A 27210-nucleotide genomic window follows, 5' to 3' on the forward strand; every position below is an offset into this window, starting at 1 on the left:
TGTTTCTCTATTATTTTATCTTCAAGAAAGAAGCAGCAGGATTCTCCGAAACTTGGTAACTATTTAAAAAAGTAAGTTGCTCCAAATCCCACAAATATTTATTAATATTATGAAAGGCGATCTTTTCATTTCCAGCTGCATATATTTTCTAAAGTTCAGTAGTATGCTTCATCTCTGTATTTGTCAACACATAGGGCTTCGGTGCTCAAGTCATTCATTTCTGGAAAACGAAATAAATATACATCAATGTAGTTAGTTGAGGCACTACGCTACAAGCCAGGTTGTAGATCGTTATTGAAACCACATAAAATCACTGATATAATAAGATTTTCATATCTCAAAAGCCATGGTATCAATATCTTTAGGTTGGTATTCTTTGAGCATGAATTATTATTTTAATGTAAGCTTCTCAACAACGGAAATGCAACGCATGTATTCTGACGTTTCCTACAAAGCTGTAAAAAGCTGTGAAGTTAAAATAAATAATCTAAGCTTACATTTGTAGAATGTTCACTCACCAGGGTTTTGGACATACATTACTTCCCCATCACTCTTCGCTTCCTTCTTTTGTTGGCAACGAGATACAATCTTCGAGATGCCAGGGACAAGTATGAGAGATACAGCCATTATAATTACCACGCTGATCCAAAGCATATTTATCCTATCTGGCAACCAATAGTCTGCCTGTACTCTGAAGACAAATTAGCACACAGTTAGATACATAATAGTTTATATAGTTCAGGGCCACTGTGGTAAAATTATGACTTTTCACAGGTAAAAATTTTGTCCAAAAATATTGGATATCATTGACATATTTAGGTTACCGTTAATACAAATTAATGCTTTCTTTTGTTTATCAGTAAGTATTTAATTGTACGACCTAAATTAACATGGACAGTACCATGAACTCCACAAAACATGATCAAAGTAGAAGATATTTCTCTCAGGCTGATTTGATGGTTTATTAAATTGGTTTAACTGATGTCTTAATTGGATCATGATATAGAGTATAAATTAATGTAACACAAATATCTAACATGAACCCTCACAAGGCAAAATCCATGAATTCCATAAGAAATTCTTTAGAAGTACTGAAGGAAAACGAATGAATAGAATTGAAGTATTATTTTTAAGGCAGTTTGAATTCATAATTTGTTAATGCAGATAAAATAGAGAAAATTTCAATGGTTTGGTCCTGTAAAGGATAACAGTTATAACGAAAATACCTAGAAGAGTATTATAATAAAACTTTAATGGAAAGAGTTATATGGGAAGATAAAAAAAAACAGTTAATGCAGACACCGGAAGACAAAAAGATAACTGTAGAGCTAACAAGAAGCCAAAATGATAAGGTTATGGGAAGAGGAGGTTGGAGACATTTTATCAGTTGACCCATTTAAAATGCAGAAGTGCTCAAGGAAAGATATGCTCAACAGTATCCAGCATGCTTACTGCATTGTGTTAACACTGGAATAATGATGCTTGTAGTCTATCTGGAGACTGCAATCTGTGCCAGTCCATCCTTCATAACATTCACAGGTTCTGTTCACAGTACAGTTTCCATTGATACAACGATCAGGACACCTTATCACACATCTGTTCCTGAATTTTAAGTCAGGAACAAAGCCATCATGACACACACACTTGTTTGGGGCTACACATTTAGAGTTAATACATGGTTCATCACAAACTGGAAAACATTTGTTAGGTTCTTTAATGTCTGTCATAGCATATCCAGAAAGGCAGTGACACACATTTGGTTGAGAGCATTTCCCATTAATACATTGCTGTATACATGTAGGTATACACCGGTTTGGTTGTGTTAAATCATTTGTGTATCCATCAAAGCAAGTACATAAGTTTGGAGCAGTGCAATTGCCATTAATGCATTCAACAGTACAATCTGGCACACAGATGTTCGTATTTTTATCATCTTCTTTGTAACCTTCATAGCATATACATTTGCCTTGCAAAGAGATATTACCATTTGCACATTCTCTGTAATGCAGTGGCACACAATTATGGGGATGTTCCAAGTCCTTTGTGTACCCAGCAAAGCATGTACAGTTGTTAGGTTGTGTGCATTCCCCATTTACACACTCCTGATTACATTCTGGCACGCATTCAGGAGAATCTGACAAGTTATTCTTCATAAACCCTTCATTGCATACACAAAGTTCTGGTCCTATGCACTGTCCATTATTGCAACCATTCTTGCATCCTGGTACACATTCATAGTTGTGGTTTTTTATGAAACCTTCATAACATTCACAAGTAAAAGGTCCATTACACCAACCATTTTTGCACACAGCAGGACACATAGGAACACACATATATGGGACAGCTTTGTCTTGGATATAACCATTCTTACAAGTGCAGATATTTGGCATTGAACAATAGCCATTTATACAGCCTAGAGGACAGAATGGAACACATTCATCTGTTTTATTCTTGTTTAGAATATAACCCTCATCACAGACACAGTTATCATTCTCTGTACAGCGGCCATGTTGACATTCACATGCAGGAATGCATAAAGATTCATGCATCACAAAACCGTCATTGCATGTGCAAACGTCGGGGGCTGAACAACGTCCATTCTGGCAACCACCTGCACAGAAAGGCATGCACTTATTTTTTCCAATCTTCACATAACCACTCTTGCATGAGCAGATATTAGGAGCTGAACAATACTGATTGGGTGGACAGCCTCCACTGCATCTGGGCACACAGTCATTTGCAGAATTTTTCCTATATCCTTCACAGCATCTCTCACTTTCCCCATGTTCTCTGAAAATACAAATGAAGACTATAAATTTCAGATGTTATAATTTCCTGAATTTCAGGGAATGAAATTACCTCTTATTCTATACATGTATATGTGGACTGATATTAAGTTTGTAAGTTTTGAGGTTTTCACGGTGCTAAACTATGAAGAAAGTCATCTTCTGGGTTTTGGCGCCGTGTATTCTTCGTTTTGGCTGACGTTTCGGAGGAACGTATCGCCTCCATCTTCAGAGCAGGTGAATGGCTTGTGAATGCAGAGAGCAGTAGCTTAATTTCTTAATTTAAATTTAATCTTAATTTCCAATTAAAATATTTTATCAATATTATGTGTGTATCATGAAAATGTGTAGATACGCTGCTTTACTGTTATCTATATCTCAGAATCTGTTTATTGAATGTGTTTCCTCCAGAAATGAAGGTGAAGATACTCATGTGTGGCAAATGGAAGTGTACTTTTTACATACAAAAAGGGGGGGGGGGAATTTTCATGTCAAATTTGAGGATTGAACACAAAATTTTCTAAATTTGTGAAGAAATTATCACATATCTGATAACTTTCATAAGAGTGATATTTTATTTTTATACTTTATGAAAAATGTTATTATAACATAAATAAAGCTGTATCTGTCCGTGTATGTGAATGCCTTTTTGCGTGCATGTATGCGCACTACAGTGTGAAGATATATATATATATATATACATAGATATAAAGCACTCTGCAATGTATATCTGTACACACTGCAAAATGCTTTTCCTATAATGATGAGTTCTGCATCAATCACAAATAGCATTTTCACATTTTAGAAGCTATTTGAAATGTTTTCATAAGCACAAGGATTAAAGTAGATAAGCCTGCATGAAGATTAATTTTCTCATAAAAAATATGTATATATAGAAAGCATATAATATTCTTTTCACTATAGTCACAAATTTAATAGCGTCAGTATTACAGAAAGAAAGTGGGATTTGAAGGGACAGAATAAGAACTTAATATTTTGATCTCAACGCGCTGAGATCTGTATCAAGATAGTCTGGAAATGTATACAGAATCTGCATTTCTTTTAGTTTAGAATTTTATATTATCCCATCTGCCAATAAAGTAATCGTGTATATTTTAAGGTAGTTGTTTAAAAAGTTTTTGAAAAAATACTGCTTATTCAAAAGATACAATAACTATCAAACACATAAATAGAAAAAATGCATCCCTCATTTAGGAACCACATCCTTTGGTAAACCAAGATATGATAAAGCTTTATCTTCATGATATACAAAATATTGTACTCACAAACAAATGAGTCACTTATGTGGTTTCTAAAGCAGATTACTTACATGGATGACATTCATCCTAAAGTCATAGAGCATCAATAAAAATATATAATCACGTAATTTTCTCAGACAAAAATTATCGAGTAATAATCATTCAAATTTCACAGGAAACTGATTGTCCTACTTTGCTCAATTGCCTTGGTTGTATGCATTAAAATCCATCTCTGAATGAATAATCACATGGAATATTTACTACATCATTTCTTATTTCTCATCCCAAAGAAATACAAAGGGATTTTAATTTCAGAGTATTCGAACGCACAGACCTTAGCATACATTAGAATATTTTGGTGCCCATTTCTCCAAAAGAATATGCTAAAGGCTCGACTGAGGGAATAAGGAAGGGTGTTCTCTATGCGGTCCGTGAGACAGCTGCGCGACGCAATAGAAGAGCCGTTGGGAGAGGTGTTTTCTGTGTGGTCGTGCCGAAGAATCCAAGAATTGATCAATTTTTCAATTTCTGTGCCCTGTTAGAAAGTTAACGTCACTTTTAAACAATATCCACTGTATAATTTCATGAATATGATTAATATTTGCTATATAACTACAACGTTCCTTCGTACTTAAGTACTGACAAGTTTCCATCAAACGGAGTCAGCATTCAGCTGTGACTGGCAAGTTTCCGCCAAACAGGGTCAACATTCAGCTGCGACTGGCAAGTTTCCGCCAAATGGAGTCAACATTCAGCTGTGACTGGCAAGTTTCCGCCAAACGGAGTCAACATTCAGCTGCGACTGGCAAGTTTCCGCCAAATGGAGTCAACATTCAGCTGCGACTGGCAAGTTTCCGCCAAACGGAGTCAACATTCAGCTGTGACTGGCAAGTTTCCGCCAAATGGAGTCAACATTTAGCTGCGACTGGCAAGTTTCCGCCAAACAGAGTCAACATTCAGCTGCAACTGGTAAGTTTCCGCCAAAGAGTCAACATTCAGCTGCAACTGGTAAGTTTCCGCCAAACGGAGTCAACATTCAGCTGCGACTGGCAAGTTTCCGCCAAATGGAGTCAACATTCAGCTGCGACTGGCAAGTTTCCGCCAAACGGAGTCGACATTCAGCTGCAACTGGTAAGTTTCCGCCAAATGGAGTCAACATTCAGCTGCGAGATAATATGACACTTCTATAGTTTATTTTCTTTAAGGAAACAACGTCCAATAGGTATTGGTGCTTTAACTTGCACTCGCTCCTTGCACGAGATTCATCTTTTCTAATACTTCACTCCTACAAAACTGAATTGATATGAATACTTATTTAAAATTAGTATCTGGTTCCTACACTAAAATTTTATGGGGGGATTTATTTTTTGGTCCGAATCATTTCAACGTAACTCCATATTTTACAAGAATTTCAGCTCGAACTTTACGATGTATCATATTGCTCTCAAAGAGACTCTCCGTATAACAGTTAAAATACTGCATAACGTATGGTATAAGAAATACTTAGGAGAATAAAAGAAATAAAAATCCACGATTCTCTGCAGTGCGATTTGCTTTGCGACGACAGATTTGTATTTGCAACAAGAGCAGTCAAATATTCAGTACGACAGAGAATGAATTTGGAAGATGCAGCTCATCCTGCACAAAATGGAGGTTACATTTCCACCCTTATGCTATATAAGTAACGTGTTCGTATATTGTCATACTCGAAACAATCGGGTGAGTGGAAGGCTTATCGTATCAACTTAATAATTATAATCATATCTACATGTAATCACGTGTGAATGCATCTTAAACATATAAAACTGCAGCATAAGGTTTCCTGTCTGTCAGACCATAAACTTCCTTATTTTATAAATACAGCTTAAAGGTTGCATTTCACATGCCTCAAAGACAGAACCGGATTTCGTTATCAGGACCGAAAATGGTGAGGGGATGGACTGGGAGGGTGGGTCCTTCTTTCCGCATTCGCGGGACCGGAGACATCTTCCGTTTAATCCATTAAAGACTGAGTCGAGTAGTCTTATGTTACGACCGACGCTTGGAATAAAGCACCCATCTGGGGTTTACGACCCGACTTTTTCTTTACTGCCGGACAGTTGCGGGTTTGTTGATGTGGGGTGCTCTCTCTGACGAGAGGACGGGTCTGTCGTTTACAATTGCTGCTGGTCCTCGCCAGCGCAGTCATTCTCGGGTCAGAGTCCCTTGGGACTCGCGACCATATTTTACTGCCTCAGATTCGAGACTTCCTTTTCCGTCGCCTCCTACAACTCGCAGGCCTACGGTGGAGGTATTCGACCCTGCCTCCACACGGGATTATTTTTTTCCCCTTGGCACTACAGCCCCAGTGGACCTAGGCCTAACTCCATGAACTCCTCCGTTCACTTCGGTTTTTCTAGATCTTACACATTCGGTAGGACTCCTTGGGCGAGTGATCAGCTCGTCGCAAGGCCTCTACCTGTACACAAACACAGAAAAACGCACACACACAACCANAGAGTCCCTTGGGACTCACGACCATATTTTACTGCCTCAGATTCGAGACTTCCCTTTCCGTCGCCTCCTATGACTCGCAGGCCTACGGTGGAGGTATTCGACCCTGCCTCCACACGGGATTATTACTTCGGAATAATATATAAGAATTCAGTTCGTACCTCACTGGAAACACGTTATATCTCCGTTATAAAATCAACCGGTTAATCCTATTTAGGGGTAGGGGATTTGTGTCTTGAGAACCCTAAGAAACACACAAATACATTCCGTTGGCGAAATGCAGCATGTTAGTATTGTTAAGAAGATNGTTATATCTCCTTTACAAAATCAACCGTTAATCCAGGTTCTGCTTCAGATAGATTTACGATAATTGTTTTCCTCACACAGGCCTACCGGAAATTTCAGAAGCCAGGAAGAGAGTACATAATTTTATAGTAATTAGCACGCAAAAAAGTGCGATAGGCAGTGGTTTTATCTTGAAGCTTTCTGATAAACCGTACTCTTTCCTGGGGCAGGAATTCATAGGAAGTAGCAGCTCGGTTCCAAATAAACTGCTTGCAGTTTTGGATAAATAAACAAACATAGTCACGTATTTATTTTCTCTCCAGATAATTCATTCCACTTATAAAAACCACTACCAGTTGCACTCAAAAATACTCGCACATTTCAGATTTATTTTGAAAGAAACAATATATCATATAATTTTCCATTTGACATTATAAAATCAATGATTTTGGAAAGTGTCGTTAGATGAATCAAACAGCCAATTTCAGCTATGCATGTCATGTTTTGTGTAAGCTTAGTATATGGCACAAAGAAATGTACAAATTTTGTACGATTTAAACATCTTAAAAATAAGTTATTTCATAAAAGATAAAATTATCCCCCATATTTTCAACGTTGTATGAACTTTGTCGTAAGAGAAGCTGATTTTAAATAACTTTATGACGAACTGATTCTTGTATACAGTCGTAAATAAATAGATCTTTGTATAGGTCCCTTTAGGTGAAGAGTGGATAAACGAATTTTTAGTTGCCGACTAGAACTATGTTATATTTATTGTTTGTGCAGAATGCTATCTTCTGGTATGTGACACAATAGGCTATAGTCTGCATTTCTGTTGCTTGTTTGATATAACCATCGACGCTGAAAATTGAGAAAGTACGTTCTTCTGAAACACAAGTAAAATTTTACCAGACTACATACGAAGTCACATCTCAGAATAAATCACTATTTACTTAATTAATCTTTGTTAAGTCCTATAAACAATGACTCTATAGACAGAACTGTGGTTTATTACAATTCATCTTCTTGTTGTGTCGAGTTTAAGAATAAATTAAGCTATCTTTTCGCTCTCATATACAAGTATATCTTCAAGGCATGGCGCTTAACTTAAGCTCTTGGATAACTTTACCCTTCACAGTTATGTATGACCTGCAGTCGTTTAATTTGGAATCTACCGGCTGATGAACAGTCACCTTCTGTATCTCACGTTAATTTTTCCCCCTTCATGCAAAGAAGGCATAAACTTCAATAGATGATGTATTTTATGCTATCTTTATTTTATTATCTTCATCTTTTAGGCACTGCAAAGAAAAAACTCACCCATCTAAGCATACACCTGCTCTGTTGGCGGCGTGGGCAATCCAGACCTCGGCTATCACAAGCAACAGGACAGGCGGGAGAGTACAACTCATTGCTGAGCAACATTTAGAGCAGACTGGATGCAGTGTGACCGAGTTAGAGCTTCTGCGGAACCGAGAAGGCGATAGTGATATCTTTGGTGAAAAGTCACAGCTTTAAAATAATCTATTATCGTTGCAAAACTGCGGTAGCTGCTAAAAGTTTAAGAATATAGAACGATTAGTGCAACAGAAATATTGTACTAACTAGAGCAGCGTTTTCCAATGTGGAAGCCGCCCCGAAAAAAAAAAAAACAGACCGACAACAAAGATATTGAATTAATTTTAATCCTGAAATGACATACTAAATTTCGAAGACTAAATTTAATAGGAAAATACTGTACGTCTGTCTTTAATATTCCTTAGTAGTCATTTTTTAAAAGGGACACCCTCTATCCGCTAAAGTTGGCACTAACTTCGTCGACAAGCAGCGGTCGCTAGGTCGGTATAGTTCACTTGCGGACTAAAACCACGGAGTTTGTTTGTTGTCATATTTTTAGTAATTTTAAAAGTTTGGGGGGAGACCTTAAGATCCTTTCACTTATATTACAAGATACTCAAATTCAAAGAATCTTGGACCACTGGACTAGAAAACTAATATCTCAAGTCTCCGATCTTGTCCAAATTTGGTACGTCCTAGAAGTGGAAAAATGTGTATTAGACAATTTACTAAGCCACAAGAAATCTGCCATGCAAGCTTATAATAAAATTTTTTCTTTTTCGTTCATTATTACACACTAATTTCTTAAAAGCAAACACATAGAGGATCCAGATAATCTTCTTTCTGGCCTTCTATGTTTACACATTCCAAATAACACTTCCTTCATTAATAACGAAGTTTAAAGGATATGATGCACGTGTAGGTTCCCCGCCCCCACACCCTTAAATCTTATATTTCTACATTTCAGTTTCTACTAAGAGAATAACGTTATGCGAAACCCATCATTTCGGTTTGGGAGACAAATCGTTGTATTTTCCAGCCACGTGCTTAAGAAATTCCCTGACATTGCCGATACTGACCTTTCCTACATTCCTCCAGGTTCGTCCGCAACCCTGCAGAACGTCATTAAAAGTCGCTCTATACATCCGTCTGTGTTTGTGTGTGCACCCATGAAAAAACTTGAGAATCGCCAAGTAGATTTTTCAGGAAATCAGATATCAGACAGTTGAAGTAAAACTGTTAGTTAGATTCAAATTTAATAGCCCACTATCCACCAGATGCAAAATACCTTGCTTAGATCATGTGATTTATAATAGCAAAGTTTTATGTTAGAATTTTGTACATAAAACTAAATAAATCTGACTAAATATTCGTAATGCGTAATATAAACATATACACCTTTCTGCTGTAATAAGTCACAATCCCCAAAATATTTGAATTCGTACTCATAGTTTTGGATGATAGATCCCTGACTGCACTATTGGCATTTTAACGCAATGGTCTATAGTTACATGAACGAAGGACACGCAAATCATTCATATTATTCGTGAAAGATGTCGCCAGTCACTAAGACCCTTGCCCACCTGAACCTCCCATGCACTCCACTGTTGTGTGCAAACTGCATTTTGTTGAGAAATGTGTCACGTCAAAGAAGAATTCCTTTTTATCCTGTGTGATGGCATTCGAAGCAAACAGTAGCTTCTGTGAGCAATAAATTGAAAGTTATCAAAGGCATGCATCCTTAGAGAATGCAAAGAGTTATATTAAAAACACAAAGAACTTTGATGTTAATGAATTAATGGCCAAATATAATTCAATAACACTGAAGTTCACTGGGACTTGGGAGAAAATTTGGGTACTGCTTTTTCATAAATATTTAGAAAAAATATGAGTCAATGCAATCAGGCACCTCTTCAGATCATGACATGTATGCCAAGTTGGTGGTATGAATGAATGTATAAGGGGTGGGCCTTCTTGGCCCTTGCACCGCGACCACAGTGATCTATTGTGCCCAGAAAGTTGCTGGTATTCTAACCAGGTTAATGGGGTCTCCTTCGTATCAGGAAATGTAACTGAAAGAAGCGGAATGTATAGTTTCAAAAAAGAATGGACTGATTCCAAAATTGGACCTTTATTTATAAGTATTCACTGTTCATTGATATCGTATGCTGGATGGTGGAGGAGATACTATGGACAGAGACATCCCCTTGCTATTCCAAAAAATTGAAACGTATAAACTGTTAAGGTAATTTTTAAACGAAGTTATTATTATGTTTTGGCACACTTTTAAAACAATAAATCCATCGATCTGAACCAGAATGGAAATTTAATTATAATTACTGTAGGTATACCCACCTCTCAATAATTAAAACACGTTCACCTCTTGAAATGTTAACCTACGCTATCTCGGTTCATAGAGATGAGACAAAGGTGGATAACTAACCACTCCTTCTGCTGCCAGCTCTGTTGATGTTGATAGTTCTGTAAGTTTTCACCTTATAGTGCCATAAATAAAACCAAAACATTTGGCGAAAGAAAAGGGAAACAATCAGTGTCGATTATTCAGTTGTGTAGAGCATATCTGTTTTGTCTGGAATATATAATGAACACAGCACTGTAGGCAAAATATTCATGATGCAATCATGAACAATAATAGAGACTCAACATTTGTTGGCAAAATACAATAATAAGGCACACAGAGTAGGGTAAATTTGTTGCTGTGCTTAATTCGTTAAGCACTATGCCACAAAGACATACGGGGGAGTGTAGGTATAGCTCCACCCCTCAGCACTAGATGGAGACGAGCGGTCAGCTTCATGCTTCTGCCATTTTATTCCCTGGGAATGGGGCCTCAGTCCCATTGCTGAGTGGGCCCTTTAGCTGCTCTGGACACTGTTGAGAAGAGGAAAATCTTGTACTGTTGCGAATTGAACGGGTTATCCAGCACATAGCCCATTGCTATACCAACTGAGATATTCCAACTCCAAACACATAAAGAACTGTGAAAAAATATGAGAATTAACATAAAATTTTGCTAGTTTCAATCCCAGGTACAAAGCCCACATCTTGATACCATAAAACAGTTTTATACCTTTCTTTTTTTCATCTCAATTTCATGCATCCTGTTGTGTTATACAATTTCTTTATTAAAACCGTCACAACACAACTAGCAGAGCCAAACTAGGCACTGACCTTGATATAGTTGTGTTGTGATGGTTTTAATAAAGAAATAATTTTATACCTGTTAGCTTATCAGCTGTCTTCTCAAGATGGCTTCCATGAAGTTAGATGTTTAATTACTTACCTTATAACTAAAATGAATTGTTATAAGTACATTTTTAAACGACTGACACTTGAAATTAAATTTGACAGATAATAACAATAATTGTACATGTACATATTTCTTATTATTTAAATATTCTTTTGAGAATATTATATATAGCCTAACAAGTTTCTGGTATGATTTTTCCCTAAGACTGAGACCATGTATCCTAACAAAACTTAGAATTCTTGAAACTCCCTCACACAACAAGGATTCATAATGTTGCAATTAACCATTCCTCAGTTAAAAGAGAACTCCATGTTATGCTTTCTCCTCTTTTTGCAGATGGTTTTATTAGGTACACTAACTGATGAAAGGTATGGCTTTCCATAAATAGGTACTATTTGCAATCTGAAGGCCCATTTGCTTCTAAATTGCATAGTAAATTCATTGCTGCTACTCAGAATGTTGGGTTTTCAAGAACTGAAATCGGTCCAGTGGGTTAACAAACAGGCTCTCATGTGAGTGGAGCATTTCGTGGTTGTGAAATGTGTTTAATCAGCAGGGTTTCATCATGTGTATGGGAAGTGTAAATATAAGGAATAACTAATAATGCATATGAAATTAAAGTAACAGTGAATATTCAGTAAATCCACCTCTATATCAAAATGGAGTTCACTCCTTTGGCACCAAAGTGTTCAATACCCTCCCTCAAAGTCTCAAGAAGGAAACTCGTAATATTTAACAATTTAAAACAGCACTGAAACGTTACTTACTTACTCATTCCTTCTACTTCATAGATGAATATTTTAATGTAAATAAATAGTAACTAGTATCAATTCTAAGCTAAAGTGTATTCCCAAGCATTTTGCTTATTTGCAGACTGTGCTGTATGCATCCAATTAGCATGGCAATATTAATACTGTATTATAATCTTATTAACTTTTCAAGCAAAACAATTACTGTGTAGATATTATGTATTTGTACTTGACTTGTTGCATATCATATGGTGTCAACCTGTCCTTGGATTTACGTAATGTAAATAAATTCAAATTCAAGGGCCATTTCATGGGGACAAGACTGAAACGTGAGGAAAATAGGTAATCAACTATGGAAGAGAATAATGAAGTGAAATACTGGACAGGACAATAGCAGTAGCACAGGGAAGTTTGCCCCAAAAGCAGGAGTATCCACCATACACATGTGAAGAAGTACTTTAAAAAGTTCTGTTTAACATGTTTTGGAAGCTAGCTGGCAAAGTATGAAATTGATGGGTGTTGCAACAAACAGTATTCTGGGGCGTATTTTGTATACGTCCAGAGTTTGGATTAGAAGGTACAACCAACCCCAGTCACAATAAAGATAGACCAAAAACAACTGGAGAATGTGAAATGTTTTAAATATTTGGGTAACTTGTTAACAGATGATGGAAGGTGTACTAGTGAAATTAAATCCAGGATTGCCATGGCAAAAGCTGCATTTAGCAAGAAAAAGAATCTTTTTACCAGCAAATTGGACTTAAATTTGAGGAAGAAACTGGTGAAATGTTATATTTGGAGCATAGCTCTGTATGGGGCTGAAACATGGACACTTAGGGCAGTAGATCAGAAACATCTGGAAAGTTTCAAAATGTGGTGTTGGAGAAGGATGGAGAAGATCAGTTGGACCGATTATGTGAGAAATGAAGAAGTGTTAATTAGAGTCAGTGAGCAGAGGAATATCCTACATGAAATAAGAAAATGGAAGGCTAATTGGATTGGTCATATCTTACGCAGTAACTGCCTTCTAAAAGAAGTTATTGAAGGAAAGATTGAGAGGCGGATAGAAGTGACCAGAAGACGAGAAAGAAGACGTAAGAAGATGCTGGNGTGATACATATTTATAAGTGAATGTAAGCTGTCTCCTTCTTAGTGCTTTCTTGACTGAGGTAGCTCAGGATAGGATTTGGTAGTGGGTTCTGTAAAAACAGTAAGAATCATCAGAACCCATCAAACATGGAATTTCTAAATATGGAAATTGCTATGAGAAGATCCTGTAAATATGAAGAATTTTGTTGTCCTAGTTGGATTTCAACATATGTAATGATTTATTGAAAGATTATGATGCAGCATTACATTGTTGCTAATACCTATGTCAAGTCGACAGCTCTTTAATACATTCTGGTGACTGATTGCATTTCGGCTGTAGTTCACTAAAGAGAATGGATTCTTTTTCATCCTCTGCCAACTCCGTGTTTTCTTTTCTTTTCTGGTCAAGCACGGAGACAGAAGATCGGTACGCTGTTACATCTAAAAACAAAAACAATACTTCTAAGAATGCATACAACAGACATTATATCTAGTCAGTTAGTTAGTTAGTTATTGGAGAGGGTGGGTTTCCCATGCACTTAGACCAGTATTGGTCCATTGTGCTTCCCTCCATGATATTCTACCAGTCTCTATACCCTGCCGATATTGGTGCGTACCATCAGTCCCGCCGAGCAAGCGAGTTCGGCCTCTACTTGGGTGGTGGTGTCTATAATGCTTCCCTCATCTATCAGAGGCGTTAGGGACTACTGTTGGGCGGGAAACTTCCTTTAATTTGTCTCAGTGATCTCCTTTGGGGATATGAGGTTCTTTTACATGCCGGAAAGCTACGACATGGGACACACGGCTTAAAGTCCCTCCCGGAGGTCTTGTTCCCTGAATTTTTCCGCCCTTAAAAATTCGACGACCTCCGCCGGGTTTGAACCCGGAAATTGGGAAAATTGCACCTTCTATATGATAGTAAGAGCAGGATTGACACATCACAGAGAAAATCATTTCATGATGATTTAAAAATAACTTCATTTTGAACTTTATCTCCTTTTTGTGTGAGATATTTATCTTTCTTTTCCGACTTCTTAATATACAAGTAAGTAGCTGATACACACTTTTAATAAAATAATAACTTTTGCCATAATATTTTACAAACTGTATTTATATTATTTCAGTCTTTATTCTATTTAAAGAATTAACTGGAGATCTATGTAAGACAGCTTTTTACTTGGTAACTAACTCTACAAGTGTACAGAGCGTGACAGAAAACTATCTCCAAAATTATAATGATGGAGAATTTGGTGGAATGAAGACTGACAAGGGAAACCGAAGTATTTGGAGAAAACCTGCCCCAGAGCCACTTTGTCCACCACAAATCCCACTTGGCCAGACCCCTGGTTCAAACTCGGGCCTCTGCAATGAGAAGCCAGCAAGTAACCGCTGGAGGTATGGCGCAGCCTAGAAGCCCTGGTTATGAAAAAGTGGTTTCTCAAATGCTGTCTGTCTGTACATAAGTACATACGGATGTGTCCCACCTCCACCAATAGAGCCAGAACAGTGTGTCAGATTTAATTTATATTTGGTATTCAAGAGTGTATCTATCAAAGGTCCATCTCCAAAAACAGGGGCTCTTCTAATGAACAACAAAATACAAAATGCCAAATTTTCTTTGAAACGATTTTGATTAAACTTAAGTAACTCATGGAGTTCTTATATTTTAGTAAAACTGCATAGTTGATATCTTCAGGAACATAAAGGTAGGTGCAGTTGGGGCCCAAACACGAAACGCCAATTTTCTCAAAAACGACTTAATGCGTCAAATGGATTTCATTGTTGTCCAGTATTCAGCAACCAACAATGGTCTAATGAAAACTAATCAGTTTCATTCCCAAGGTAACATCAAGGTCAGTCATATGAGAAATTACATTATATTAGGAAAACTATAGACTGAATTGGAAGGAGAAAGAAAAACTATGATATCGTTTAAGGAATAGCCTAGGGACCAGCCTGTACAGATTTTGTAGAAATGTGGTATTCAACAACATTATTTATTCACCTTAGTCCTGTGAGCTTGACAGCTGAGACACTATCAGTTATTTCCTGTTCACTGTTCTCATCAAAAGATGCAGCTTTCTCTTCAGCATTCTCTCTACAATACCCTGTTCAGTGGGTACTCATTGCTGTTACAAGGTATGCAGGTTAAGAAGAATAAATGTTATTCTTACTTACAGCTTTCAGCTCACTGTGAATTAAATTTCTGTTTGTCGCAATGTACCCTGTCTCTGATTGTGTTCATTACATCTGCATAGTAAACTAAGTATAGATAGGTACTTAGTCTTGCATTTAGCACAAATATAAAGCCCACTGAAATTTCAATGGGAAAATACCATAAAATACTGAATCTCAGTATCTTATAAAGTTCTGAAAAAGACAGTTGCATTTATAATAAGATACTAAATTTGACAGAATAAATATCTTCACTAAGTGGGCTGCTACCTGGAGGAAATATTTTGGCAAACATACACACTGTAACATTCATTCATTCATTCATATTTTCCACTTCATCTTCTACTCCTAATTGTAAATACGTGCAAACATATCTAACGATAGAACAGCAAGACTTAGTCTTTTATATGTAAAAATTTTTATGGTAATACTTACCACTACTGCCACCATTCTCCCATTTTTCTTTCCTTATTTTTTGTGTCCATATTATGATCTTTATTATGATTGGGCTTACAATGACTGTTAACACCAGAAGAGACACTAGGGTGAACCACACAATATAAGGATGTTTTGGGTACCTATTTACTGTGATTTCCCTGTAAGTAAGATATCAAGATGCTACTGTAATTTTTGACCCTGTTGAATCCTCTTACATGATATATACAACAAACAGATGGTACAGGTACAATTACATTCAATTCCTGGCAAGGGCATTCATTTTCCTCTCTGTTGCTATGTCCAGACAGAATCTGGTTTCCAATCAGGCTCCTGTCCAATGGGTATGGGAAAATCTATCCCCAGGAGTAAAATGCCTGAGGCATGATGTTATTCACTCACCTTCAACTAATACTGAAGTTAAGAATTTGTAGAGCTTTCCCACTGCTCATTCATGTGTAAGTATAGAGAGGAGATGAAGCATTGTATTTTTAGAGATATTATTTATTGTTATTATTGGAGGGGGTGGGTTTCCCCATGCATCGCAACCAGTTTGATCTATTGTACGTCCCCCTTTGATATTCTACCAGTCTCTATATGCTACTGGTACTGGTGCGTGCCATCAGCCCCAACTCAGCCAGCGAGTTCGGCCTCTACTGGCTCAGCGGTACCTTGATGCTTCCCCCATCTATCAGAGGCATTAGAAACTACTGTTGGGCGGGAAATGTCCTATAATTTGGCTCAGAGGTCTCCTTGAGACATGAGGTTCTTTTATGTGCTGTAAAGCTACGACACGGGACCCACGGCTTAAAGTCCCTCCCGGAGGACTTGTTCCCTGAATTTTTCCGCCATTAAAAATTCCATGACCTCCGCTGGGTTTGAACCCGCGTACCTTGAGTCATGAGGATTTTTAGAGATATGTAGTTAGGTAAAAATTATATAATTTTCTCAGGAAATGTAGGCCTATTTATATACTTGCAAATTCTGTTGCAGGCTGTTGGTGTTTATAGGTCTGTAGATGTAATTTAAGGCAGTGCAGAGAGGAATTTGTTTAGGGTATTATATACACATGAATTTGAATCTATAACACGTTGCTGTAATATGGTAGCATTTTAGTTCCTCTGCTTCAATTCAGGACACTTGTGTATAAAATATTCCATCTGAATAGTATCTAGATAGACCAGGTGAACAATAGTTGGCTGTTATCTAGGCTACTTAATAACCATGTGTCAGTCCTGAGTCAGTTCCATCCATCTCCCAACCTCACAGTCAATCTCCATAAGCTGTACTTAATGTCATTGTCACGTATCTTGTTAGTCTCTTAGGACATTTTCCTAAAAGTTTCCATACCAAAACTCCATATCCATTGAGAATTTCCTGACAACTTTCAGTGAAAGTGTACCATATCAAACTACAGAAACTCTGTCAATTGATTTGTGTGATGATACGAGGTAACAGGCAGACATAACCTCCACTGAAGTTGCTCCTTGTAATTATTTAAATAGCAGCAGTTACTGTATGTACCACATGCTTTAACATACTGAAGTCTGCATTTTGCTCACAGTGTGCATTTATGTGTTCCACATGATCCTCATAGTAAATGATTGTCTTCCTAAACAACATTAACTGGTTGATCTTATCTTTTTACTGTGTTTTCTATGAGGCATGAACTGAATTTCAATATATTATTTAGAAGAGATTCAGCTTTTAAATGGGTAAAGAATATACAATCACAGGGGGCACATGGTAGCATAATTAGTTGAGGTACTATGCTACAAGCTGGAAGGTCATGGGTTCAATTCCCAATATCATTGGATTTCTCAATTGACTTAATCCTTCCAGCCACACTTTGGCCCTGGGGTCGACTGAGCCTCTAACAGATATTAGTTCCAGGAATCTTCCTGTGGTGTAGGGGTTGGCCAGTGATAAGGCTGACAAAATCTCCGCCATCTGTGAGCCGATTGTCTAGAAAATGTGGGAGCTTCAACCTCTCACAACCCTATGGGCCTCCATGCCCTGTTACAGGGATAGCTTTACTTTTTTACCTATACACAATAATAAAAGAATCAGTGATAAAAATACTGTCAATGTTAATGTCACCAGTGATTATCTAAAAAAAGAACACAAACTTGTTTACATTTATTTTCAGTGACAATTATAAAGGACAATGATCTGCAAAGAAAAATATTTTCTTACCTTAGAATTGTATCTGCTTTGAGTTGATAAATTGAACAATCTGTTCCAGACCACCCAGTGAAACAATCACATCTGTTTAATGCAGAGCAGTTGCCATTGATACAACCTCCTGAACAGAATGGCACACATCCCTTGTTCTCATCATAAGTGAAACCTTCATGGCAAGTGCATGTATTTGGAGAAGTGCATATACCATTCTTACATCCCTTATGACAATCTGGTACACATCTATTGGGATTCTTATGATGTCTGATATAACCAGAATGGCAAATGCATTTGTTAGGTTCAGTGCAGTTACCGTTGACACACCCTTGGAGACACACAGGCATACAAATGGCATCATTACGAATATCCGCAGAGTAACCGTTGTCACATGTGCATACATTTGGAGCAGTACAGTGTCCATTGAGACATCCTGAAGGGCAGGCAGGTATGCATGTATTGGGATCTGTATTAGATCTCACATATCCAGTTTTACAAGTACATGTATCTTCTGCTGTGCAGGAGCCATTCTTGCATTTAATTTTGCACATGGGTACACAGACATTTTTATTTTTTGGATCTATGGTGTAGCCTACATTACATTCACATGTGTTTGGTGAAGCACATTTTCCATTCACACACCCAGAAGAACACACTGGTACACAAAGTTTATTATTTTCAGGAACTTTAGTGAATCCTGTATTACATGAACATATTTCAGGTGCTACGCATACTCCATTAATACAACCTGCTGTGCAAATTGGTAAACATTTTCTGTCATCTTCAGGGTCCTTGCTGAATCCTTCATTACATATACATTTATTAGGGGATACACATGTGCCATTCATACAACTATTAATGCAGACTGGTAAACAGTTTTTATTGTTCTTTGGATCTTCAGTATAACCACTGCTGCAGGTGCATATGTTTGGTGAAATACATGTACCATTCCTACATGGTGGACTGCAAATTGGTAAACATTCATTTTCATTCTCTGGATCTTTAGTAAAACCTGGATTGCATATACATGAGTTTGGTCCTGTACACTTTCCATTATTACATGGTGGGTTACAGGCTGGTAAACAGTTGGTTTCATTCTTCCGGTCCTTGGAATATCCATTATTACAAGTGCATTGGTTAGGTGCAAGACACTGGCCATTACTACAAGATGGATTGCAAACTGGGAGACAATTACTGTTATTCTTTGGATCTTTCGAATAACCACTGTCACAGGTACATGTATTTGGTGCAGTGCAATGACCATTAGTGCAGGATGGACTGCAAACTGGTAGACAGTTCATATTGTTCTTTGGATCTTTAGAATAACCAGTGTTGCACATACATGTGTTTGGAGCGGTACATTTCCCATTGCTACAGGGCAGACTACAAACTGGTAGACAGTTTGTGTTATTCTTTGGATCTTTAGAATAACCAGTGTTGCACGTACATGTGTTTGGAGCTGTACATTTCCCATTGGTACAGAGCTGACTGCAAACTGGTAGACAGTTCATGTTGTTCTTTGGATCTTTAGAATAACCTGTGTTGCACGTACATGTGTTTGGAGCGGTACATTTCCCATTGGTACAGGATGGACTGCAAACTGGTAGACAGTTCATGTTGTTCTTTGGATCTTTAGAATAACCAGTGTTGCACGTACATGTGTTTGGAGCGGTACATTTCCCATTGGTACAGGGCAGACTACAAACTGGTAGACAGTTTGTGTTATTCTTTATGTCTCTAATGTAACCAGTATTGCACGTACATGTGTTCGGAGCTGTGCATTTACCACTGACACAGGGATGACGGCAAACTGGAAGACAGTTCTTACTGTTTTTTGGATCCATTATATAACCACTGTAGCACGTACATGTGTTTGGTGAGGTACATTTTCCATTGGCACAGGATGGACTGCAAACTGGTAGGCAGTTCGTACTGTTTTTTGGATCTTTAGAATAACCAGTGTTGCACGTACATGTGTTTGGAGCTGTACATTTTCCATTAGTACAGGATGGACTGCAAATTGGTAGGCAGTTCTTGCTGTTCTTTGGATCTTTAGAATAACCAGTGTTGCACGTACATGTGTTTGGAGCTGTACATTTTCCATTAGTACAGGATGGACTGCAAATTGGTAGGCAGTTCTTGCTGTTCTTTGGATCTTTAGAATAACCAGTGTTGCACGTACATGTGTTTGGAGCCGTACATTTTCCATTTTTGCAATTACCGTTGCATGCTGTAATACATTTATTAGTTTTACTGTCCAATGTGTAGCCAGTGTTACACCTGCATTTTCCAGGGGACAGACAAAAGCCATTTGGGCAGCCCCCAGCACAGACCGGTACACAAATTCCTTGCTTGTTTCTTTCGTAACTTTGACAACATTCCTCTTCCCTCTTCCATTTGATCACGGTCTGAAATATAAATTGGATATTATTTACTGGCCTCATACTTTTTATAACATTTAACTGAAGGAACATAAAATGATAATGGGATTATATTTTTGTGATGTATAAAATGCACCATTTCTTCTAATTCTGAAACTCGGCAATTATAATAACTAGTAACAGATGGCTGCTTCATTTTCCATTGGAAGTCTTTCCATACTTATTTACAAGGCAGCAATACACTCTCCAGCTATCTTTTGAATTGAAGATTCCCTTCCATCAAAGAATCTTTTTCAACTAATTCAAATGTATTTCTGGCCATTTGCAGGATACAATACCTTTACAGTGAATATTGGAGAGCCGAGTAGCACAGTTGGTACAGTGAATGGCTACAGGCTGGATGGTGGAGGGGTCGGAGTTCGAGTCCCAGTAGGGTCAAGAATTTTCCTTTTTCCAAATTGTCTAGACTGGCTCTGGGGCCTGCCCAACATCCTATCCAATGGGTACTGGGGGCTCTTTCCCCAGAGGTAAAGGGGCCGGGGTGTGAAGCCGACCGCTCACCTCCAGCCTGTGCTGAGGTCAAGAAAATGTGGATCTATACAGCCACTCCCACGTTGGCTTTCATGGCATAGTGCTTAATTCGTTAGCACAGGGACAACTTTACCTTTCCCTCACAGTGATAATCTGCTTCTTTATCAGATCAGCATATGCTAGCCTGTGGATAATGAAGACTCAACACTTGATGTACAAAATAGTGTTTAAATATATGTCATGTATAATCCACATCATTTTAACCAAATCCAATTTAGGAGAAAAGAGATTACTGTATTAGATGAGTTAACCTTTGTTTTGTGAGATTCAAGCTTCTAACACCAGTGAACATGACTACTTCTCTCTAATGGTATATAATTCCTTATAGTATGGTAAGTCAATAAGTAAGTTACAAATGCATATAGAACTTAAACAAATAAGAGTACTGATTTGAAGAATGCTTTTATTTCTCAACATAATCTTCCTCTACATGGAGGCACTCATCCCATCGTTTCACAAGCCCCTGAAAACCAGCAGCATAGAATTCTTTGGGCTGCTGTCGGAACCAGGCGGTGACTGGGATCACGAAGGCAGACTGCTCACTGTATTCCAGCTTCAAGGACAAACCATAAATGCCAACTCCTACTGTAACATCCTCAGGAAACTTCGTAAGGCCATTCAACGGAAGTGACCAGAACTCCTCACCAAAGGCGTGTTGTTCTTGCATGACAACGCGCGTCCCCATACTGCCAACAAGACAAATGAGACGCTGCGAAATTTCAAGTGGGAAGTTCTTGAGCATCCTCCGTATAGCCCCAACCTTGCTCCAAGCGATTTCCATTTGCTCGGCCCTCTTAAACATCATCTTTTGGCTGAACATTTTTCCAATGATGAAGCTGTAGAAAGGGAAATCACCACTTGGTTCCGACAGCAGCCCAAAGAATTTTATGCTGCTGGTTTTCAGGGGATTGTGAAACAATGGGACAAGTGCCTCAAAGTACAGGAAGATTATGTTGAGAAATAAAAGCATTTTTCAAATCAGTACTCTTATTTGTTTAAGTTCTATATGCACTTGTAACTTACTTATTGACTTACCCTCGTAGAATGGTAAAAAGTTACCAGTGTTTCAGAGGAACCTGCTGCTTCCAACTGCACAGCAGAAGAATGAAAGATTGAACCTGAAGGTGGAAGTTGCAGGTTCTTATAAAATGGCGGTAATTTTTCACTAGACTGTGTGGCATCACATCCCATCTTCAATATCTACTTTTCCTAAAAGCTTTCTATATTCTTTACATGGAATTACTTGGGGAAAAACTGTCTCCTTGTTACCAAAACATGATAGAGGTTCATAATTTATTACACTGTTTTAAAAAATGGTTATATGCACAAAACATATATACAGGATTGTTTCTCTTATTTGAATGAAGTTTGGCATTTCAACTTCAGCTTAGAAATTTGATAGTATTTGGAAACCTTTGCACTTCGCAGAGCACACAGATATATGTATTAACTTGTCTCTTAAGATATTGAAAGTGTCAGGAAGTTAAATGTACTATGAAAATTTGACCCAGAACTGCATAGTTGCTGTGGTTGTCAGGAAGGCTTCTAGGGAACCATGAACGCTTGGCTAGGGGATTTTAGTTTAGTCCTCAAAGTTGAAAATTATACAGGTCGGGAGAACTGTCATGAAAGAAAGTACTCTTATAAGACTTTAATATCTTGGCAGTTATAATTAATGACAGAATGAATGTGGTACCAGGAACATAAGGAGATTAACTTAAGACTCAATAATTCTTGGAAGAAACAGCAGAAAGACAGCTCATTATCACTGTTGTTACAAACATAAAGTTAATGAATAAAGAAACTAAAGGTGTAGCATAGTATAATATGACATATAGGCATGGGTAGTGTTAAAAGGGAAGGAATAAACCATGCGTCTGTCACCCATGGATCTGGAATTGAATCAAAATTAAAAATATAAGGAACTATGTCAAATATTAATAACAAAAATTTAATTATTTTTATAACCTCAATATTCTAGGCTGAACATTGAAAAGTCTTAAACAGATTAAATTTTCTGGCTCACCCTCCACCAGAAAGAATCTTCATGGCATCCACACTCACAGGCCTGTAATGGTTCATTATAAAAATCTTTCTTTGCTCTGAAGTCATGCCTGCTAGGCAATCCTTTGAAGTTCAGAAATTATGTTGCTACGATTACATAATGTGACAAGGCCTGGCTATAAAACCAAGTGATGAGGATAAAGAGACTGATCTAATATACTATTAAACTTTCTAATTATACATTAGATATCTTCATTCATCTCAACTTTCCAAATAGCAAGCACACATATCACAAATGATAGATCATTCTTCTCTCAATCACACATTTAGATCATGTAACCCATAAGTTCATAACTTAGTTTCTTGCTACTAATGTTATCTGTTTGCTTCCTTGTGTTGCAAAAATCCCACACATCTGCATTCCTGTCATATACAAAAAAACAAGGCTGATGAGTGGAAAAACCTTACAGTTTATTTATTAACATTCTTCTCTCCTGATCTCTTTCCCTGCACAGAAGTAAAACAGAAAATTTGTAACTTACATGCATATGAGCGTCTTTGTATTTCAGTGCTGAGATGTGGAGAAAAGGTCAAAGTGAAATACAATTTCAGCACTGTGGGTAGGCTAAGTTTCTCTTATGAAGAAACGTCTGACAAGCAGAATTCTCATATGACTTGAGAACTCAGCCAACCCTTGTCAAACCCTGGTTATGAATATGCTTATGTCAGAGACTGAAGGCAACAAATAGTTGTATTTATACTATATTTTTCCATATTTTATATCCTGACTCTTTGCTTCTTACTTCTAATAATTTTAATGATTATTTTTCACGTTTTAAACAATGTATTTTATTAACTATTTGATGTACAAATTTCACTTAAACAGTATTAAAACATTCAGTTTTGACATCACAGAAAATGCACTATATGTCCATCGAAAGGACCAGACAGTTAATGCTCTAGGAAACAATCGTTCTTTTAAGAATAATACGAAACATGTAAGTACAATATATGTGAAAAATTCTAAGTTCTTTAATATTAAGCTTGTAGTAGGTAGAGTTGCCATTGTTTTTAAAATGGTTAAATAAGTTGAATGGGAAGTATGAATCAAAGTAAGGACCAATTAGATCGCCTGATGATAACATTCTGTTCCTGCAGAGAATATCTTTATGAATGGATGACAGCTTCATTTCACTGGACCCTATACTCTGTCAAGAATTCTTTCTTGTTTCAATTTTGTATAAAGGGAAAGAAAATAACTAATTCTTTAAACCTGGAGTTTCAGATCTCCTAAGTCAGTTTAATATAATGCATATCATACTATATTATGCATTTTAATATCCCACAAAGATGCACTTTAATATCATCCTTTGAAGCTGCCTTATATTTTGAAATTGCTATATTCTGTTAGTTCCCCCCCCAAATTCTTTATCCATTTTCTCTTTTCCCTCACCTGAGCTACATACCTGACCCATCATTACCTTCTTGATTTACATTCTCTGATAACAGTACCATAAGAAATAAATGTACAACAAAATTCATGTTATGTACTTTATTCCATTCTCTCTTTTGATATGTTAAAAATAAACTAGAATATGCATTCTCAGTTGCTATTCATTTTAACTAAATTGTTTCTCAAGAAGAACTTATAACACATTAAAATATATATGAGTGTATTTTAGGCATGCAATTATTTTAATGTAATTAAATGTTGTGAACACCCCTCACCTTAACTGCAGTTTTAAGGACAATGCGTTTACCATCAGGCCTCTTGCTACTTACTGGATAAGAGTACACTTCTGTGGCATGGTACCTGTTCATTTTAGAAAAGAAAAAAAAATGATCTTAATATCTGATATTTATGTTATGAAACCATGTCACAGTCAAGTGATTAACATTAAATATTATACACAGAAATATCGTTTAGATGTTCAAAATCAAAATGTATTTCATTTTGGGGGGGGGGAAATGTTGAATAATATCAAGATACACTACACAGAATTATATCATTTAAATATAAACAAGAGTTTATGGTCCAATCTGAAGTAAATTGAAGTTCACTTCATTTCTGATATATACTGCTCATACCAAACTTCATTCAAATTTACCAATTAGTTTTGGAACTGAAACATGTGGACAGCCTGATGAATACAACTTCCCCTTAAGCATTTTCCATGTTATGCGTTGCATATAGAATTCCTAGTAAAAACAGACAAAACTCAGATATAATCTGGTGAGAATCTGAGAAGTATGGGACTCACCTGCAACCTAGTTTTTGTAATAGTAATTATCTGAGTTGTCAGCAATCTTAAAGTGGCGGGGTACTTCTTTATTTCTATGGCTGGGTACCTGTGACAGGAAAATCGTTAAATCCACGCCCAGTTTTTTTCAGAGAATAGTACGAGCATGTTATAGAGTATAGTCCTAATCAGAACTTACTAATTTGTTGATGTCAGTGGGACTGAAATTAAATGGGATACATCAGCTGTTGTCCTATGCCGATGATTATTTATGTTTCATTCCTCAATTCGTAATAACACTTAGTTTAATGATAATGAAATTATTATTACTGTTATAATTATCAGTTATTTGTTTGTTTACTTTTACTTTTATTCATTATTATTTCTTCCAAGTACTTACCTGTAATTTGTATTTGACTTTTAATAAGTCTGTCTATAATGTAATTCATTCATCTGCACTGTGCTGTGTCTGTAATTGGCCTTGCAGCTCTTTACTCGGCACATTAATAATAAAGAACTGAATTATATTGAATCTACTGGGTGATAATGTAGACATCATAAAGAAAAACACACAAACTTTAATTGACACAAGTAAAGAGGTTCGTCTAGAAGTAAACACAGAGAAAACTAAGTATATGTTACTGTCTTGTCACCAAAATGCAGGGCAAAATCATGATATAAAGATAGGAAACAGATGTTTTGAAAATGTGACACAATTAAGATATCTGGGAACAATAATAACAGACCAAAACATGATTCAGGAGGAAATTAAGAGGAGATTGAATTCGGGAAATGCTTGCTACCATTCAGTCCAGAACCTTTTGTCTTCTCATCTGCTGTCCAAAAACATAAAAATTAGAATATACAAAACTATAATTTTGCCTGTTGTTCTGTATGGGTGTGAAACTTGGTCTCTGACATTAGGGGAGGAACATAGACTGAGGGTGTTTGAGAACAGGGTGTTGAGGAGAATATTTGCAGCTCCTCCAGAAGGGCTCAGCTCCATGAGTAAGTAAGTAAGTAAGTAATTACAAGGGTGAGTCAAAGCAGATCAAAGCTGCTGCATGGTCTAAGGCTTGAACTGTCTTCACCTGCTCAAACACTGTGGTTGTGGGTTCCATTTCCACTTGAGGCATGGATATTTGTCTGCATTTATTCTGTTTGTGATGTCCTGTTTAGAAAGCGACCTTGCAGCAAGCTGATCCCCCACCCAAGGAGTCCTACTGGCTATCTATATGATTAAGAAATTGTAAAACAGAGGACAAGGTTCATCACGAACTGTAGCACCCACAGATTATTATTATTATTATTATTACTAATTGCATAAGATGTATTTTACCATATTACTATGGGAACACTAAAGTGTTAAGAGCAAGTGATTCTGTGAATGTGTTTCCCAAAGACGGACAAGAGAAGGTTTGTTGCACAACAACGAACTGTTGAAACATCAGAAACGAAACCATGAGAAATGGTGTCTGGTATCCAGTCCGTATAATGCCTATATAAGAGAGTTGGAAGCAGAACTAGAGAGACCCCTATGAACGAGAGAGTTGGGTAGACGTCGAAGGCTGTCTAGTATTCACCGGGATACAGTGGAAGCAGTAATTGTGATACTGCACGTGATAATAATTGTGAAGTGTGTGAGTGTAGAAGCGAAGCACAATGAATATTCGCTAGATCCAAGATGGCGTGAAGTTATTTGTCACGTGACATACCCAACACATGACAATATGCATGCAGAGCTTTTTTCCAAAAAAAGTAAAAAATGTTAATAAAGCTTAAGGAATAAGAGAGGTAAACTTTGGGCTTTAATTTCATATTCTTTGCTAATTTTGGATATATGTGGAATATTGTTCCCCAGAACTTTGAATATCCCTTCATTCCCAGAGTCCACCAACTTTATTCTTGAGGGGGAAGAGTATTGTGTGTGTGTGTG

At 37.1% G+C, this 27210-nt stretch overlaps 2 protein-coding genes across 2 annotated transcripts; both read right to left on the reverse strand.

Annotated features, from left to right (window-relative positions):
- Positions 1-80: 80 nt before the first annotated feature.
- Positions 81-8434, reverse strand: LOC111871741 (tenascin). Its single transcript, XM_023865042.2, has 4 exons — positions 8144-8434; positions 1453-2790; positions 519-691; positions 81-220 (listed from the first exon to the last, which is right to left on the reverse strand). The coding sequence occupies exons 1-4, from the start codon at positions 8233-8235 to the stop codon at positions 156-158; spliced, it is 1668 nt and encodes a 555-aa protein (XP_023720810.1). The 5' UTR covers positions 8236-8434; the 3' UTR covers positions 81-155.
- A 5051-nt stretch (positions 8435-13485) lies between these two features.
- Positions 13486-26395, reverse strand: LOC111871731 (cell death abnormality protein 1). Its single transcript, XM_023865025.2, has 5 exons — positions 26307-26395; positions 25296-25383; positions 18077-20466; positions 15881-16041; positions 13486-13711 (listed from the first exon to the last, which is right to left on the reverse strand). The coding sequence occupies exons 1-5, from the start codon at positions 26393-26395 to the stop codon at positions 13557-13559; spliced, it is 2883 nt and encodes a 960-aa protein (XP_023720793.2). The 3' UTR covers positions 13486-13556.
- Positions 26396-27210: the final 815 nt, after the last annotated feature.

The sequence above is a fragment of the Cryptotermes secundus genome, unplaced genomic scaffold, assembly GCF_002891405.2.
Source record: "Cryptotermes secundus unplaced genomic scaffold, Csec_1.0 scaffold602, whole genome shotgun sequence".
Lineage (NCBI taxonomy): Eukaryota > Metazoa > Arthropoda > Insecta > Blattodea > Kalotermitidae > Cryptotermes > Cryptotermes secundus.